The sequence below is a fragment of the Neovison vison genome, chromosome 8, assembly GCF_020171115.1.
Source record: "Neovison vison isolate M4711 chromosome 8, ASM_NN_V1, whole genome shotgun sequence".
Lineage (NCBI taxonomy): Eukaryota > Metazoa > Chordata > Mammalia > Carnivora > Mustelidae > Neogale > Neogale vison.
Window position 1 is genome coordinate 12,195,219 of NC_058098.1, and position 17,177 is coordinate 12,212,395.

A 17,177-nucleotide genomic window follows, 5' to 3' on the forward strand; every position below is an offset into this window, starting at 1 on the left:
AGGTCAGGCCCAGCCAGAGTCATTCCCGTCCATCAGCTCCTGTCACCAAAGTCCCTCATTCCCAGAAGCCGCTCTATTCCCCGCGGGGCCCTCTGACAGCTCCATCCTTCCCGCCGATCAGCTGGGCAGAACCTCTCATTTGTGGGTGAAAGTAATTAGGGGTCCACCCCTGCCGCTATTCTGGGAAGGCTGCTGGCTGAGGACATTCTGCGGGTGGGGTGTGGGGGAGGGTGACTCCCAGGCAGTGCCAACACCCTCGGGGCCCCTCAGGGACAGAAACTGCAGGGCGTAGCCCCTGCTCCCCCGTTCCCTGCCACGAACTCAGAAATAAGCTAAAATAGGAAAGGGCCAAATCCCAGGGTTGTGGTTGCTGCAAAATGCAGGTTAGGGGACAGAGCAGAGGGCAGCGGTGGGGCCTGAGTGGGCCCTCCTGCGGCGTCTGACCTGAGCTCCCGGGCCCTGAAGTGTCTTTAAGCACATATGGGGAAGCTCAAGCTACCGTCTCATCCCCCATCCCTCTGGAAGTTGGTGCTGTCGGGGTCCCCCCAGATGAGCACGTGGGGGCTCAGAGAAGCCCAGAGGATGTGAGATCGGGCAGGGGCTGGCAGGGGTCTGAGCCCGGCCGGTGGCCTTGAGGGAAACCTACGTCAGTGGGTGGTGGGACCTCACCTGGCTGTGGTCCTGGACTTGGGGATTCCAGCTCTTTCCCCAGACATTTCAGCCAAGACGCAACATGGTACTTCCTCCTCCCACTCTCAGAGTCTGTGTGCCTCGTGTTTATAGTGGATGTGAAGCCAGCCGGCCCCTGGGGCCTGGCTCCCCTGTTCTGGGCAAAAACAGCAATTTGCGTGTCTGTTTTCTCCAAAGAGGTAGTGGGGGTGATGGGAGGAAGACGCAAGCAGCTCGAGGTCCTAGGAAGGAAGGAGAAAGAAAGGATCGCCTCCTGCTTTTCGTGTAGTCACCAAATCTGTAGACAGCCTCCGTCTTCAGGGATGGTGGGAACATCTCGAACCTTAGGCAGCTGGTTTTCCTTCTTTCATGACTCCAAACACTGCCTTTCCCCCACCGAGCCTGGATTTCCCCCTTGCCGCAATTCTCCCCTGTCCCCGTCCTGCCCGCTCTGTGACCATGCACAGTTCTTTTAGCTTCTCTGGGCCTTAGTCTCCCTACCTATAAAAGGGGTACAGCCAGTCCATCCTCATCTGAGGAGTAACTGAACCTAAGCCTGCATCCCCGCCGTGCCCAGCACTGGAAGAGACTTAGTTAAATTCTAACCCACAGGGCCCAGACCACATGCTGGTTGTGACAGGTTATTTGCAATCATTTTCCCGCCTTCTAGAACAGAGATCAGAAAACTTCTGTTTTCTCTTATCGGGGGCCTGTCAAGGCCCAAATAGTAAATATTGTAGGCTTTGTGGGCCATACAGCCTTCCACAATCACCTCTGTCGGTCACTGTGGAATGGAAGCAGCCCCAGACAATAAGTAAATAAATAGATGTGGTTGTGTTTTAATAAAACTTTATTTATAAAAAGAGGCAGTGGGCGGGCTCTGGCCTATAGGGCGTGACTTTGCTAATTCTCCTTCTGAAGTGTCTCATTGTAGTTTCCCTGCTGCCTCTGGCAGATTTGTTGGTATTTGTTTTATGTTCTAGATATTTATTCCTCGTTGGCTTTAGACATTATAGTTTTTTTTTTTTTGAATCTGCCATTTGCCTATGGTCTTGTTATTGAACTGAAGCCCTTAATTTCATGATCCTGCTTTTTGGGGATGGGGTTCATGTATGAAATCTTTTTTTGCCCTAGGACAAAGATATTTTGCGTTTTGTTTGGTGAGCATTAGTTTCCCTGTTCATATTTAGGTCTTTAATCCATCAGGAATTTATTGTGATACATGGTTTGAGGTAGGGATCCAATTTTATTTTTCTCCCTTGAGTGAGTCAGTTTTTCCCGACATGCTCTGCAGTCCTCCCCGTGATCATCGTCATCATAGGCTAAGTTCCCATAAACACACGGTCCTCTTCTGTGATTTCCGTTTTCTTCCCCCGGCTCTTTATCTGTTTCTGCCATAATTCCACACTGTTTCTGTTCCTGCGGCTTTGTAATATGTGTTTTATAGCAGGTGGGGCAAGTTCAGACTTTTTCAAGAGAAGTCAGAAAGCCAGACATCTGTGCGAGGTATCCTCACCCGTTAGGGTTGGCACATGATTCGCTTTAATAAAACACCATGCTTGCCAAAGCAAACTTGTCTCGGGGTTGGCTCCGGCCTGTGGTTGCCAGTTGGCAAATGCTACTGAGCCTTCCCTCCGAGCCTGACCGTGTGCTGCGCGTCTGTGGGTTTGCAGTGCTGGAGAAGAGTGAGTTCAAGGATGAGTCCCAGTACTTCCGCTTCCACGCAGACGAGGAGATGGAGGGAACCAGCAGCAAGAACAAACAGCTTCGCAACGACTTCAAGCTGGTGGAGAACATCCTGGCCAAGCGCCTGCTGGTAGGAGCAGAGGGCAAGGGCTACCTCTGCCTCCCTGGGCCTGGCTGCAGCCCGGGAGCAGGGCGACCTGCTGATTATGGCTAGAGAAGTTGGGCTCAACCTGGAGCACCCGAGGATGGGGCTTCTGCACTTCATGGGCCAAGACTACCTTCTTTATGGAGAGATCAGGCTTGCTGGCTCCCTTTTTTTTCTTTTCCTTCTTCCCCCATCTGCCCCACCCCCATCCACCCCACATCCCAGCTTAGCCTCGTGCAGAGAGGTTGGCCCCTGAAATGACTCATCCCAGATCCTTTGCAAAGCCTTAGGTCTGCCGGCGGCGCCCTGTCTGTGTGCAGTTGCTGTAAATACCCTTACAGCTGAGGGGAACGTTTACCAACCCGCCCAGCTATCTGTTCAGCCTAGCCCTCCAAGTCCTGTTTCTCTGTGTTCTGGTGACCAGCAGCCTCTGCCTTCATGCCTGGTCCACAGGAGGTGGAGAAAGGAAGGCTCAGCAGCTTAGATCTCCTGCCACAGCCAGAGTTGGGGCTGATGTCTGAGTCATAGGAAGACGGTACCATTAACTTCTCTTATGTGATGCTTACAGGGGTCCCGTAAATATGGGGCTTCCCATTTCTCCCACTATAAAGCCCACCTGTGCTCCCTTCACACTTGGGATGAAATCCAGTCTCTCATCATGGTCTATAAGACTCTCCCTATCTCTCCAGCTTCATCTCCTGGTTTCTCCCCTCCTTCACCCGACCCCAGCCACTCTAATCTGTCTTATCCTCGAGTACTATGGGCCTGACTCAGGGCCTTTGCACGTGCTGTGCCCTCTGCCCAGAACACTTTTTCCAGTTTCATAAAATTCTGTTCCTCATTTCCTTCAGGTCTCAGCTCAGATAACTCCTCCTCTGGGACCCCTGCCACACCAGTCTGTCCCGTTAAGAGCTTTATTTGAACTCAGACTGTATACATTGCCTGCATCATGTTCTGTCTTTCCTCGCTCATTTGTCTGTAGTCTGTCTTCCCCACTAGATGGTCGGCCGCAGCAGAGCAGGGACTGTGTGTCTTATCCAGCACTGTTTCCGGTGTCGCATAAAGCACCTGGCTTGTATCACAGGCAGCAGCTCAGCAAATATTTGTTGAACAAATAAATGCATTTCCCTGGCATACCCCTGCCCACAGAACCCCCAAACTTCCCAACCTGCCTGCCACCCTGCAGCGGGAAGGACGGTTCCTCCCTAAACTCCTTTCATGTTCCCAAGTTCTTGGTGGCCAGACATTGTTGGATCTGTTTTATTCATAAAGCCAGCGGATTGTTACTGAGCCCGTACAGTTGGCCTGCCGATGGGGGGACAGTGGTGGTATAATGGAGCAGACTTGGTGCTCGTGTTGGGAGGAGAAAGGGGAGACAGAAATGAAAATTACAAAGGACATGATTAGCACCAGGCTGAGGCACGAGCTAGGTGGTGTGTCCTCCCTGGACAGGTATGTATTGAGCACCTACTGTGTACTGGGTGCTCTTTGTATTTAAGTTCATGCTGTCATGCACCCCTAGTCCCTGGAGGGCTGGGGTACGCGGAGCTGGTAGGATCATGGTCTTGTGGGGACCCTCAGCGTCTCACCGGGTCTCTCCTGCCTTGGGCCCTCAGATCCTGCCCCAGGAGGAGGACTATGGCTTTGACATCGAAGAGAAGAACAAAGCCGTGGTGGTGAAGTCAGTCCAGCGGGGCTCGCTGGCTGAGGTGAGGCCTCCCGGGGGGCCACCCGCAGTGTCTGTGGTTCTTCCCTGCTGGTGGTCCTGTGGGCACACTCAGGCCAGGGCGGGCTCCCCGGCGCGCTCTAGGGGGAGCCGCGAGTGAGCCCCTTGTTCTGGCTGGTCTCCCAGCCTGTAATCCACCGGCTCCCCTCGTTGCCCTGTGGGGAGGCGCAGGACAAAAGCTGGTTTCTTAACTGCTCACCACAGCGGGGAGCAGGGTTGCCCTGGGGGACTCACTCAGGGCATGCTTGGTCCCTGGGCTGGCTGTGTGCTCCGAGGTGAAGAGGAAGGGAGGCTAGTGACCTCGTCTGCGTGTCTCCTCCATCTCCTCCGCCAAGATGGCCGGCCTCCAGGTGGGGAGGAAGATCTACTCCATCAACGAGGATCTGGTGTTCCTGAGGCCCTTTGCGGAGGTGGAGTCCATCCTCAACCAGTCTTTCTGCTCCCGCCGCCCACTGCGCCTCCTGGTAGCCACCAAGGCCAAAGAGTGAGTATCTCCATGATGGGGTGTCCGGCCTGTCTTCCTTTTGGCCTAAGGAGTTGCCTCAGTGCCAGGAGTGGTGGAGGGGGCCTGAGCTCTCCTGGTTCCCCGTGGATGGGGCCCATTCTAGGGCACGTGACACGAGGCTGCTACTTTCATTCATTCAGGAGATGTTTACTGAACACCTACTATGTGCTGAGTGGCGTTCTAGGCCCTGGGGATGCAGGCATGTCTGGATGCCTTCCTACCCTTCATACCTCTCAGTCTAGGTGGAGGGTGGGGCAGGAGACACACAAAAAAGCAAAACAGAGAACTGAGAGATGTAGTGAACCAGGTGGTAGTAAGCCTCGGCCAGTCTCTCCAGCTGGGAAAGAAGAGAGCCTATGTGGAGGGATGGCAGCCAGGGAGATGCTGTGGTGAACTGAGGTGAAAACCGAGAAGGGATGGGAGGAAGTCAAGGGGAGGAAGAGTGTTCGGGGCAGAGGAGACAGCCAGTGCAAAGGTCCTGGGGTGGAACTCTGGTTTGTATCTTTGAGGAATAGTGAAGAGGCTGATGGGGTGGAGCAGAGTGAGGGGGAGGGAAGGGTAGGTGATGAGGTCGACCAGACAAGGGAGGCCAGGCCTTGTAGGACTTTGTGCCTATGTTAAGGACCCTGAAGCCGCCGGAAGGTTCTGAGCAGAGGCAAGGCATGATGTGACACAGCTTCTGGGAAGAGTCCCCCGGGTGCAGGTGGAGACTAGCTTGTTAGGGGCAAAGGTGGAAGTAGGGGGGTGGTGAGGAGGCTGTGTGGCGGCCGTGGAGGTGGTGAGAAGCGGTCGATGCCAGATATAGGTGCAGGGAGAAGCATTTTCTATTTTAGAAATTGTGCATTTGGGTTTTATTTCTCTCTTCTATTTAAGGCAAAGGCTCCCGGTTTCCTATTGAGGGGAGTGATGGAAAGTTTTAACTGTGATTCTTTCAGTGGGAAAGGCAAGCCAATTTAGGGAAGATGATTGATAGTTTGGTATGTGGAAGTGGCAGAAATCACCCGGGGGAGTGTGCCTGCGTCAAGTTCTGGAAGTGCCGCAGGTTCGAGAACAGGCTCCTGAGATGGTTTTACCTGGCAGGTGGGGATGGGAGGTTGATCCTGAGCCCCACCGTGGGGCACACGCCCTTGACGGGGAAGCAGGTAGCTGCATCAAAGCCACTGGGACAGTGTCACCCACCGCACAGCCTCGGGCGGGTGCTGCTCACTCTTTTCTGGCCTCCCACTTGCAGAATGGCCCAGACCTGGCCTTTCGAACTGTGTTCTCTAGGGGACACGCGGCATTTTTCTGGAGTCAGCACCAAGATGTTCTGGGTCACTTCTCACTCTCGCCATCTGTGATTGTTGAACAAAATATTCGCTGCCCGAGGGGCTGGTTTGAACATCCGGGGGCCTCCTCTCACTGAGAGGGTGACAGAGAAGGCATCAGGAGGGTGACCTGGGATTTCTGTGTGTGGATTCAGTCTCCAAGGGCAGGATGGGTGGTTCTGAGTCATTAAAGATGCCGGAGGTATGGGCTCCGGTTAAGGGAGGTTTTTCTGTCTTTTTGGGTGCCCAGAGACTGGCATTGCTACTCCTTTGGGCTGGTTTCCCCAAAGTCCGGGAGGCAAGGGCTCCCCAGGTGGTCCCCTGGGCTCCTAGGTGAAATGCTGCTTTCTCTTACTGCTGCTTCTACCCGGCGCAGGATCATCAAAGTTCCCGACCATCCAGAGGCTCTGTGCTTCCAGATCCGCGGAGCTGCCCCGCCGTGCGTCTACGCTGTGGGCAGAGGTGAGCCCAGCAGACCGAGAGGGGCTCAGACAGCTGAGGGGAACACGTAGGGAACGGTGGGGACTACGGCAAGGTGAGAAAAGATGTGCTCACTTTCAAAGGGGTTCGTTTTCCCTCTGCTCAAGCTCATTATGACCAGGTAGGAATGAGTTTTTAAAGGAAGCCAGAAGTGGGAATTTTGGCCACACTTCTGGGGTCCGATCCAGCCCAAGGGCCAAGAGTCAGCCTGCTCTCGTGCTGCCTCCCCCATGCCGATGCTTAGAGGGTCACTCCCTCCGGGAGACAAGACCACATAGGTCTGAAGTTCTGGGCTCCCAACCCTCTTCGTATCTGAGGGCCGCACTTTTATTTTATTTTATTTTTTTAGATTTTATTTATTTGACAGAGAGAGAGATCGCAAGTAGGCAGAGAGGCAGGCAGAGAGAGAGGGTGAAGCAGGCTCCCCGCTGAGCAGAGAGCCCGATATGGGGCTCCATCCTGGGACCCGAGCCGAAGGCAGAGGCTTAACCCACTGAGCCACCCAGGTGCCCCTGAGGGCCGCACTTTTTAAGTTGAAACATGAACTGTCCACTTTCATGGTCATAGTTGTAACACGAGTTGATGAAAGAAAATGCGTATCATGGCAGAAAGCTACCAAGAGTCTATTAACTATTTTATATTTTAAAATATTTTATTTATTTATTTGACAGAAAGAGACTTATCGAGAGAGGGAACAAACAGGGGAAGCTGCAGAGGGAGAGGGAGAAGCAGGTTTCCCGCTGAGTAGGGAGCCCAGTGCGGGGCTCGATCCCAGGCAAACGCTTAATGACTGAGCCACCCAGGTGCCCCTCTGTTAACTATTTTATTTTATTATTATTATTTTTTAAAGATTATTTATTTATTTATTTGACAGAGAGAGAGAGAGAGAGAGAGATTACAAGTAGGCAGGCAGAGAGAGAGAGAGGGGGAAGCAGACTCCTTGCTGAGCAGAGCCCAATGCGGAGCTTGATCCCAGGACCCTGGGATCAGGACCTGAGCTGAAGGCAGAGGATTAACCCACTGAACCACTCAGGTGCCCCTATTTTATTTTATTTTTTAAAGATTTTATTTATTTATTTGGCAGACAGAGATCACAAATAGAGAGGCAGGCAGAGAGAGGGGGAAGCAGGCTCCCCACTGAGCAGAGAGCCCGATGCGGGGCTCGATCCTAGGACCCTGGAATCATGACCTGAGCTGAAGACAGGTGCTCTAACCCACTGAGCCACCCAGGCGCCCCTCTGTTCAGTATTTTAAAGTGGGTTTTTATTTTTTCTTTAAAGCAACAGTTCTTGACTGCAGGGTAGTTTCACCCTTCAGGGGGCGTCTGGCGCTCTCTGATGACTCTTTGGTTTTCAGAACAAAGGGTTGGGGTCCTGCTGGGCTCTCACGGGTAGACACCAGCGAGGCTGTTGTCCGGAGCCTGCATGGATAGGGGCATAGAAGAGACTCACTTGACCCCCAACGTTGGCCTTTAGCAGCTGCAAGAGAAAAACAGGGGTTTGTGGGTGAACCAGGCTAAAATAGTAAAACAACTGATATTTCTTGAGCACTTACTAAGAACAGGGCCTGGAGCTAAATGCTTTACACTTTTAACTCCCCGAATCTCTCGAGAACTCAATGAGTACATATTATTAGTGTCCTCCTTTGACAGATGAGGAGACCAAGGCACAGAGAGGTTGAGGAGTGTGCCAGAGGTCACACAGGTGGTCAGTGGCAGAGCCAGGTTTTGAATGCCAGCCCCTGGGTCCAGGCCGGTACTTGTCACCATCACACCAAATAGGCCCGATCTTCTCCCAGGCACGGATGGGGCTTGGCAATCATCTGTATTTCCAGACTCTTCATATTAGGCACATAAAGCCCTGGGGGGGCCAAGACCTGTAGTTTGGGAGTCGCGGTATGGCTGGAAAAGCATGCCCTTGAAGTCTGGTAGACCTGGGTTTGGATCCTGGCTTCTCTTCATCAAGTGACATTGAGAGAGTCACTTTTCCTCTCTACCCCTTTGTTTCCCTGTCTACAAAATGGGGCTGATCCTGTCACGGTATCTCAGGTTGGTGAGGGATTTTAAAGGCAATGAACCTTGAGAGTGGAGTGTACCAGGTTCACATCCAGCTTCCCTTGCTATGTTGACCTTGGCCTCGCTGCTACTTCTCTGAGGCTCAGTTCCCTCTTCTGCAAAATGGGAATGCCAGTCCCTGTCCTGCCTCTTGGAGTGGGTTGGAGAGTGGCTTGAAGGCAGGAGGGATGGGGTGGAGTGTCGGGGGTGTGTTTGAGGTGTTGGGGCAGTGCGCGGGGTGGGGGACAGTGTTCATCTGGTTACTTGCCCTTGCCTGCTGCTGCTCCATGCTCTCTGCCTTGCATCCACCCTCACACACTCCTGTCCCCTTAGGCTCCGAGGCTGCGGCCGCAGGGCTCTGTGCTGGCCAGTGCATCCTCAAGGTCAATGGCAACAACGTGGTGAACGATGGTGCACAGGAGGTCCTAGAGCACTTCCAGGCATTCCGGAACCACCAAGAAGAGGCCCTGGTGAGCCAGCCAGCAGCCGAGGGGATCGGGGGAGCCCTGCTCTGTGGCACAGGGGGCTGAGGGCCGCCTCCTTCCTTGTGGAGAAGCCTGAAGGCAGCAGAGCGTTTGGGGCGGGGCGGGTGGGGCTGCCTACCATGCCCGGCTGAGCTGGGCTCCGGGTCTTGTTCACTCTGTCTCCCTGAGCTGGAGGAACTGGGCCGTGATACCTCACGGTCTCGATGGTCACAGTTGTGACATGGGTGTGATAAGACCCTCCTCTCTTACCGCATAGGCACATTCGGCAGAGTTGATGGTAAAAGTTGATGTTCTAGTTGGGGTGGGGGCCGGGGTCCTGGGGAGGGGGCAGGCCTTCACTGTTTCATCTAGTAAGCGTTAATTGAATGCCTGCTATGTGCCTGGCGTGTCTGTGGGCCCTGGAGCTACAGGAGAGACGGGGTGGGGGGGTGGGGGGTGGGGAGGGGCGGTTCTGCTACCATGGGTCTGACCTCTGTTTTCAGAGGCTCCCCCGGCCCTGGCTTCTCTGAGGAGCGTAGACTCTAGAGGGTGAGGGCTGAGCATGACTGGAGGTCCCTCAGGAAGGTTCCAGAGTGAAATCTTGGAGGACTCTCAAAGGTGGTGACACCAGCAGGCTAGAAGCCTGGGCTGTGGAGTCAGGGAACGGCTTGCCCCGCAGCCCTATCCGTTCCTCCCGGGGCTCCTGGGGTCGCAGCGCCCTCTTACTCTGCCCTCTGGTAGGGTCTGTACCAGTGGGTCTACCACACCCATGAGGATGCCCAGGAGGCCCGAGCCAGCCAGGAGGCCCCCGGCGAGGACCCGCAGTCCGACTCAGGTAACGGGACAGGTGGGCCATGTGGCCAAGAGTGTCCGGACAGTCCTCTTCTGTGTCCATGCTTCCCCCTGCTCCTGGCCAGGCCGTGGTGGTCCTGTCAGCTCGTTCTTCCTGTCTGCTCGCCGCTGTAACACGGAGCCACACACACACATTCATAACCCCACAGCACTAGAGGCCAGACGTCGACACTGAGTCCTGCTGGGCCATCCGCCAGGTCTCCACGGAGCTCTGTTCCTTTCTGGGGCTTGAGGGGAGACTCCGTGTACTTGCCTGTTACAGCTTCTAGAAGCTGCCTGCATTCCTGGGCACATAGTCCCTTCTTCCATCTTCAGAGCTAGCGGCGTTGGCCTGAGTCCCCCTCACACTGCTCTCTCTCTAATTCCGACTCTCCTGGCTCCATCTTCCCCCTGGAGGGACCATATGATCACGTTGGGCTCATCTGGATAACCCAGGATAATCTCTTTAGTATAAAACCCATCATTTAACAAACTTAGTTCCATCTGCAACTGTAATCTGCCCCTCCGCAGCCATGGAACAGCGTACTTACAGGGTCCAGGGCTTGGGGCACAGGCGTCTGTCAGGAGCCGGTGTTCTGTCCACCACGAGCTCCCATCTTTATCCCTAGCCCAGCCTCAGCCCTGGGCTCCAGACCATCTTTCAACCTGCCAGCCCTGGGATGTCCACTGGGCACGGCACACTTAGCATGGCCCAAACTGAAATCCCAACCTCCCCCTGAAACCCCGTCCTCTTCTAAGTGTCCCTGCTCCATCCTTCCCAGATTCTCAGGCCCCAAACCTCGGAGTGTGTCTTGACTGTTCTCTCTCTCCTCTCTCCCTCCACCTTGATCCGAGCAGCGCACCTGTTGCCCTACCTTCCTCCTGCATTCAGAATCTGACCACTTCCCACCCCTTCCTTCACTGCCTGGCCTAAGCCACCATCATTTCTTTTTCTTTTCTTTTTTTTTTTTAAAGATTTTATTTATTTATTTGACAGATCACAAGTAGGCAGAGAGGCAGGCAGAGAGAGAGGGGAAAGTAGGCTCCCCACTGAGCAGAGAGCCCGACACGGGACTCGATCCCAGGATCCTGAGATCATGACCCGTGCCGAAGGCAGAGGCTTTAATCCACTGAGCCACCCAGGCACTCTGCCACCATCATTTCTTACCAGGACCCCTGTACTAGCCTGCTAACTGTTCTCCCTGTCCTGCCTTACTTCTTCTTCCTATAGGCTTTTCTCAAAAAACAGAACAGAATCTTCCAGTGGCTCCCACCCTACTCCAGGCAAAGACCCAGTCCTCCTCTTCATGGTCTTCTGGCCACACCTCCCAACACTTTTCATCTTGTGCTCTCTGCTCTATGCACTCCAGTCTCTTGCTCTCAAATACTAAGTGTATTCTTGCCCCAGGGCCTTTGCACTTGCAGTCCTGCCTGCCTCAAATGCTCTTCATCTCACTCAGCTCTTGCTCAAATGTCACCTCGTCGGGGAGGTCCCCTGAGCACCCTGGTTAAGCCCTTTCTTTTCCTCAGTGTCTCCTCATCCTATTTTATTTTCTTCACTGCAAGTATTGTTAACATATCATACAGCTGTTTGTCTTTTGTTTTCCCCACTAGTGCATAAAACCCACGAGGGCAGGGTTTTGTTTGCTTTCTTCCTTGCTGGAACCTCGGAGCCTGGAACTGTGCCTGGCACATAGTAGGCACTCAGTGATTGTGTCTTTTGAACAGTAGCCTGTTTTTGCTGATTGCTTCTCTGGATTCTGCCCTGTATTTCCACTGGGCTGGACGTGGAGGCAGAGGCTGTGGGAAGAGTAGAGGCTCTGGCTGCCTCTGCCTCTGACATCTGTGGGCTCCTTGCTGGTACACTCAGGGTCAGTGAAGAATGGGGTTTAGGGGGTTGTTTGGGGAGCCATCCCCTTCCTGCTGAAGCACACAGCCTGGCAGAGGAGTCCTGAAGGGGACAGGCAGATGGGGGAAGGAGAGGCTGAGCCTGCTTTATGCCCTCTGAGAGGCAAGGGCTGTGGGGCTTCTTCCCCAGCACATGGGGGACCCCGATTATGACGGTCGAGTATGCTGAGAGGAGCTGGCTGTTTCTCGTCTTCTGTTCAGCAAGGAGAAGCACCTGCTGTATGCCAGGCCCTGTTCTAGGAGCTGGGCGTTCATAAAAATATTGGTTTCTCTTTCACGTGCTCTGTTCTGCCAGTGGGTCTAGCGACTTGGAATCTGCAGTTGAAAAAGAGTCTGTCTCCTCATAGATCCAACGGAAGTCCCAGACTTGACTGTCACTGGCCTGGCTTGGGTCACATGCTTGTTCCTTCAGTCTGGCTCCAAGGTGGACAGGGTTTCTGTCCTCATGGTGCTGACACAAGGGGGGACAGACTGGGAACAGAAAAGCTGGCAGGCAGCAACACAGTATGGATGTGAGGGGGGATGGCCATCCTGGTGGGTGTGTTGAGAGGTGCTCTTTGGAACAGGTATAGGGGAAAGCAGTTCAGTCCAGTAAAGTGTCCGCTTCATTTTCTAGCTATGTCACTACCTAGCCGTGTGGCCTCTGAGGAATCACTTAGACTCTGTGGGCCCATGTTAATCAGGATTGAAACTGGGCTACATAAAAACAGTGGCTCAGCCAACTAAACATTGAGTAGGGTCAAGCCAGGTTCAGGTCTGGCTCCATCCAGTTCTACATATAGTCTCGGGAAAAGTCTCTCTTTCGGTCCAGTTCTCGCCTGTGCTCCTACTGTGTGTTCTGCATGCGGTGGTTCCAGTGGTTTGGAATCCCACTGAAAAAGGGAATGTCCAGTTCTCTTTGTAGATCCAGTGGAAGTCCCAGACTTGACTCTCATTGGCCTGGCTCGGGTCACATGCTTGTTCCTGAACCAGTCGCCATGACTGAAGGGTGTAGTTAGGGCTTCCTTCTTGTGAGCCACAGAGACTGGGAATGGGGCACAAAGGTGGATTCCTAGAAGGAAAATCGAGGACAAGGGGTGAGCGAGAGTGGGCTGGCCAGAATGGGCAGAGCTGTAGCATGGGCTTCTCCCCACGTGTCCCACATGAGCCCCTGCTGTGCTGGGTTGGGGGGTAGACTGGCTGGGAGGTGATGCCCCCTCCTCAGGGCTGCCTGTCCCTTTGGCTTCCAGCCTTCCCCCTGATGTCCCTGGGGCCCCAGCTGAGCCTGCATGAAGACAGCCCTGTGGTCACCTTGACCGTGGACAACGTACACTTGGAGCATGGCGTGGTGTATGAGTATGTGAGCACCGCAGGCGTCAAATGCCATGTGCTGGAGAAGATCGTGGAGCCCCGTGGCTGCTTCGGCCTCGCTGCCAAGGTCTTGCTGGGCGCTGCCCTGCCCTGTGGGGTGGGGCACCTCATTCTCATTTCCTACAACTTAGCCTGGAGCCCTGAAGTCTAGTTGCTGCCCCACCACTTGGCAATTTTGGGATTTAGGAGAGTCACTTTTTATCTGCCGGTAGCAGACCCCATCTCACGGGGCTATTACAGGCCTACAGGGATCACCATAGAGAAACTGCTTAAGACCCTCCTTGGTGCACAGTGTGTGCTCAGTGGTGGTTCGTATTTCTGCAGATCCTCAAGGCCTTTGCTGCCGATGACAGTGTCTTTGTGCAGAACTGTGGGCGGCTCATGGCCCTGAACAACAACATCAAGACCATGTCCCACTACGAGTTCCGCAACATCTGTGACACCAAGCTGGAGAGCATCGGCCAGAGGATTACCTGCTACCAGGAGGTACTTGCACCCCAGAGGGTCTCAGCCTGGGCTGTTTTGGTTGTAAATGTTAAAATTCAATCCAACATACGTTAAACAAACAGGAGTATTTATTGGTTTATGTTACTGAAAAGTCCAGAGGTGAATTTCAGGCATGGTTGTATCCAGGTGCTCAGCTATCACACCATCACAAGAAGGTGGCCTCTCTCCTTCTCATGCTTTTGGGGAGAGATGCTTCCTCAAGGATAGCTCAGAGCAGCTGAGGTGAAGAAATGAATGGGGTGGGTAGTTGGAGGCCTCAGATTTCCCCATACCTTCCTTGAAATCTGGATGCAGTGAAAGGCAAGTGTAGGGGAATTCACTTTTCCATTTGAAGCTGTTGGCATTTTGTCTAGTTTTGGAATGTCTGGCCTAGACTAGGGTGAAGTCGGTGCTGGAGGTGGGCTGGAATTCCCAGACCCCTGAATCATGACCCCATATCCCCTACCTTTCTCAGTTTGCAGCCCAGTTGAAGAGCAGGGTCAGCCCACCCTTCAAACAAGCATCCCCGGAACCCCATCCGCTGTGTGGCCTCGACTTCTGCCCCACCAATTGCCACGTCAACCTCATGGAAGTGTCCTACCCCAAGACCACTCCCTCAGTTGGCAGGTCCTTCAGTATCCGTTTCGGTCGTAAACCCTCCCTCATCGGCCTTGACCCCGAGCAAGGTAACTGCGTGTGTCTGTTAGATGTTGTGTTCAGGTCTGTGGAAACATGTCCAGAGACCAGTAGTCCAGAACTAGAGTGGTGGCTCCCCAGTTAGCCATCAGGGATCCAGGTTTCTTCTAGCCCACCATCTCTAGAGGTGGCTTCCTTCCTGAGGGATGCCTTATGATGTAAAATGGCTGCTGGAGTACCAGCCATCATGTCTGTGTTCCAGTCAGGAAAAGTTTCATGGTGGTTAAAAGCATCTCAAACTGAAACTTTCCTCTCCAAGTTATCTAGTCAATTAAAGGAATATTTAATAGAAAGTTTTTCTCACTCATTGGGATCCATGGAATAGGTTTGTATATTTCTAAGGGGTTTATGGGTGTCTGGAGGCTGTTTCCAAACGAGCTCCCCCTCTTCCCCCACTGTAGGCCACCTGAACCCCATGTCCTACACCCAGCACTGTATCACCACCATGGCTGCCCCATCCTGGAAGTGCCTGCCTGCTGCAGACGGGGACCTCCAACAGCAGGGCCTCAATGACAGTGGCTTTGGGTCCGCCAGTGAAACTGCTAGCCAGGAGGACCGGGGCCTGAGCTTCCTACTCAAACAGGAGGACCGTGAGATCCAGGGAGCCTACCGGCAGCTCTTCACCAAACTGGACGTGGCCTTGAAGGAGATGAAGCAGTATGTCACCCAGATCAACAGGTGCGTCCGGCCCCAGAGGGAACAGGGGAGGGAGTGGGAGGGTCGGCATTTGCTAGCCTCAGCAATGCCAACGTTTTGGGTAGAATAAACCTTTGTATTGGGGGGAGCGCTGTGGGGTTACCTCATAGGTGACTTAGTGATGCCCCTGGTCTCTATCCTCGAGAAACTATGGCTCCCCTGGTCCAAGGTTGTGACAGCCGGAAATGTCCTCAGACATTGCCAAATGCTCCCAGCGGGGCGTGGTGGGGGGTGGATAGAGTTCTCTCCGCCCCCGCTGATGGAGAACCACTGCTCTAATGAAATAATGGATGTGGGCAGCAGTCACTAGGGGATGCTGATGCTATTTGGAGAAAGGTTTGGAGGGAACTTTCTTTGCAGAAGGAGAGACCACTGGACGTGTCCTTCTCGGTGTCATGCCACAGGACACACAGTGGAAAAGCGCATCCTCCAGCCAGAGCCTGGGTCTAACTACTCAGCGACGGGATGTCGGGGATAGAGGATGCTGAAGTGGCACTCTGGGAAGGCAGGTGGCCAAATCTAGAGCGTGGGTGGTTCTAGAAGACAAGTGACCCAGTCTCTTTAACACACAAGTGGGGGTGGGTGTGGGGCAGCAGGTACAGGGAGGAAGAAGAGAGACTTGAGACACACATCAGCCGTGTACAACATCTGGACCTGGTCAAGATTCTGTTTTCAACACATCATCTGTGAAAAGACACCTTCAAGACTGTCAGGGACCTTTGAATATGGGTGGGCATACGAGATGGTATTGGGGAATTACTGATTTTGTTAGGTGTGGTGATAGCAGTCTGGTCATGTTTGCAAGACGGTTTCTCGGCCTTGACACTACTGGCATTTCGGGCTGGGTCGTTCTCTGCGGTGGGGCCGTCCCGTGTGCTGTGAGACATTTAGTGACCCTGTGGGCCTCTACTCACCAGAGCCCAGAAGTGCCCCCCTCCTCCCCCACATCAGTTGTGACAAATAGAAATGTTTCTGGGCATTGCTAAATGTTTGCCTCGCAGGAAATGTGCTAAATTGCTAAACGTTTCTGGGGAGTGGGGGTGGGGCGACAGTGAAGAACGTTGCTTTAAAAGAAAGTCCTTACGTGCTAGAGACGCATGTAAAAGTCATTATGGGGGAAATTACATGATATCTTAGAATTGTCTTAAATACTCCAGCGGAGGTAAAAGCAGTGGGAACAAGTGAGGAGACAGAGGTGGGCCCTGAGTTGCCAGGGCTGCAGTGGCCTGCTGGGTCCCTGGGGCGTCTCATGCTGTTCCTTCTGCTTTTGTGGGAGTTGGAAATTGCCCGCGATAAAGGAAAAATAATGTAGGCTCTGGAGGCGAGAGCCGTGTGACTGAGGCGCTTGGCCTGTCTGAGCCTCACCTGCAGGGTGGGGCAAATGCTAACGCGGAGCCCACTGAGGGGAGGTGGGGTAGGTCAGGGGGGTCCAATGGTCACCTGCAAGGCACCAGACGCTTTTCTGAACATTGTACGTGTTATGTTTTAAGTCCCTTTATCTTTTTTTTTTTTTTTTAAAGATTTTATTTATTTGACAGACAGATAACAAGTAGGCAGAGAGGCAGGCGGTGCGGTGGGCCGGGGGGATGTAGGCTCCCTGCTGAGCAGAGAGCCCAATGCGGGGCTCGATCCCAGGACCCCGGGACCATGACCTGAGCCGAAGGCAGAGGCTTAACCCACTGAGCCACCCAGGCGCCCCTTAGTCCCTTAACCTTGACAGCTACCTAGGACACAGTTACTGGTATGACTCCATTTTGCCGCTGAAGAAACTGAGCCTCAGAGAGGTTAAGTAGTTGCTTTAGGTCTCTAAGCTAGGAAATGGTAGCATTGTGATTTGAATCTGGGTCCTGTCTTAAAACCCTATGCGCTTAACCGTTATATTCTGGGCCTGGAACTGATGAACTATGACCTGTAGGCCAAATCCAGCTCAGCCCACTGCTTGGTTTTTGTTTTTTTCTTTTTAATAAAGTTTTATTGGAACATAGCCATGCCCATTTGTTTATATCTTGTCTGCGATGCTTTCCCACCACAGCAGCAGCGTGGAGGAGTTGAGTAGCAGCAGACTGTGAGGGCCCGCAAAGCTGAAGAGATTTGCTCTCTGGGCCTTTTATGCAGTTTCCTAGTTGTGTTCGGTGCTTTTTGAGACTCCTGTGGCTTCGCCTGAAGTAAACCTCC

At 53.5% G+C, this 17,177-nt stretch overlaps 1 protein-coding gene across 1 annotated transcript in view; it reads left to right on the top strand.

The window, feature by feature from the left end:
* PREX1 (phosphatidylinositol-3,4,5-trisphosphate dependent Rac exchange factor 1) overlaps positions 1 to 17,177 on the top strand; it is a 176,068-nt gene that overhangs the window by 137,316 nt on the left and 21,575 nt on the right. The window contains exons 16-25 of the mRNA XM_044262880.1: positions 2,343 to 2,485; positions 4,117 to 4,209; positions 4,562 to 4,710; positions 6,415 to 6,500; positions 8,905 to 9,041; positions 9,777 to 9,870; positions 13,004 to 13,191; positions 13,449 to 13,610; positions 14,086 to 14,296; positions 14,708 to 14,984. Of these exons, the coding sequence (XP_044118815.1) occupies positions 2,343 to 2,485; positions 4,117 to 4,209; positions 4,562 to 4,710; positions 6,415 to 6,500; positions 8,905 to 9,041; positions 9,777 to 9,870; positions 13,004 to 13,191; positions 13,449 to 13,610; positions 14,086 to 14,296; positions 14,708 to 14,984 (1,540 nt within the window). The remainder of the gene's footprint in view (positions 1 to 2,342; positions 2,486 to 4,116; positions 4,210 to 4,561; positions 4,711 to 6,414; positions 6,501 to 8,904; positions 9,042 to 9,776; positions 9,871 to 13,003; positions 13,192 to 13,448; positions 13,611 to 14,085; positions 14,297 to 14,707; positions 14,985 to 17,177) is intronic.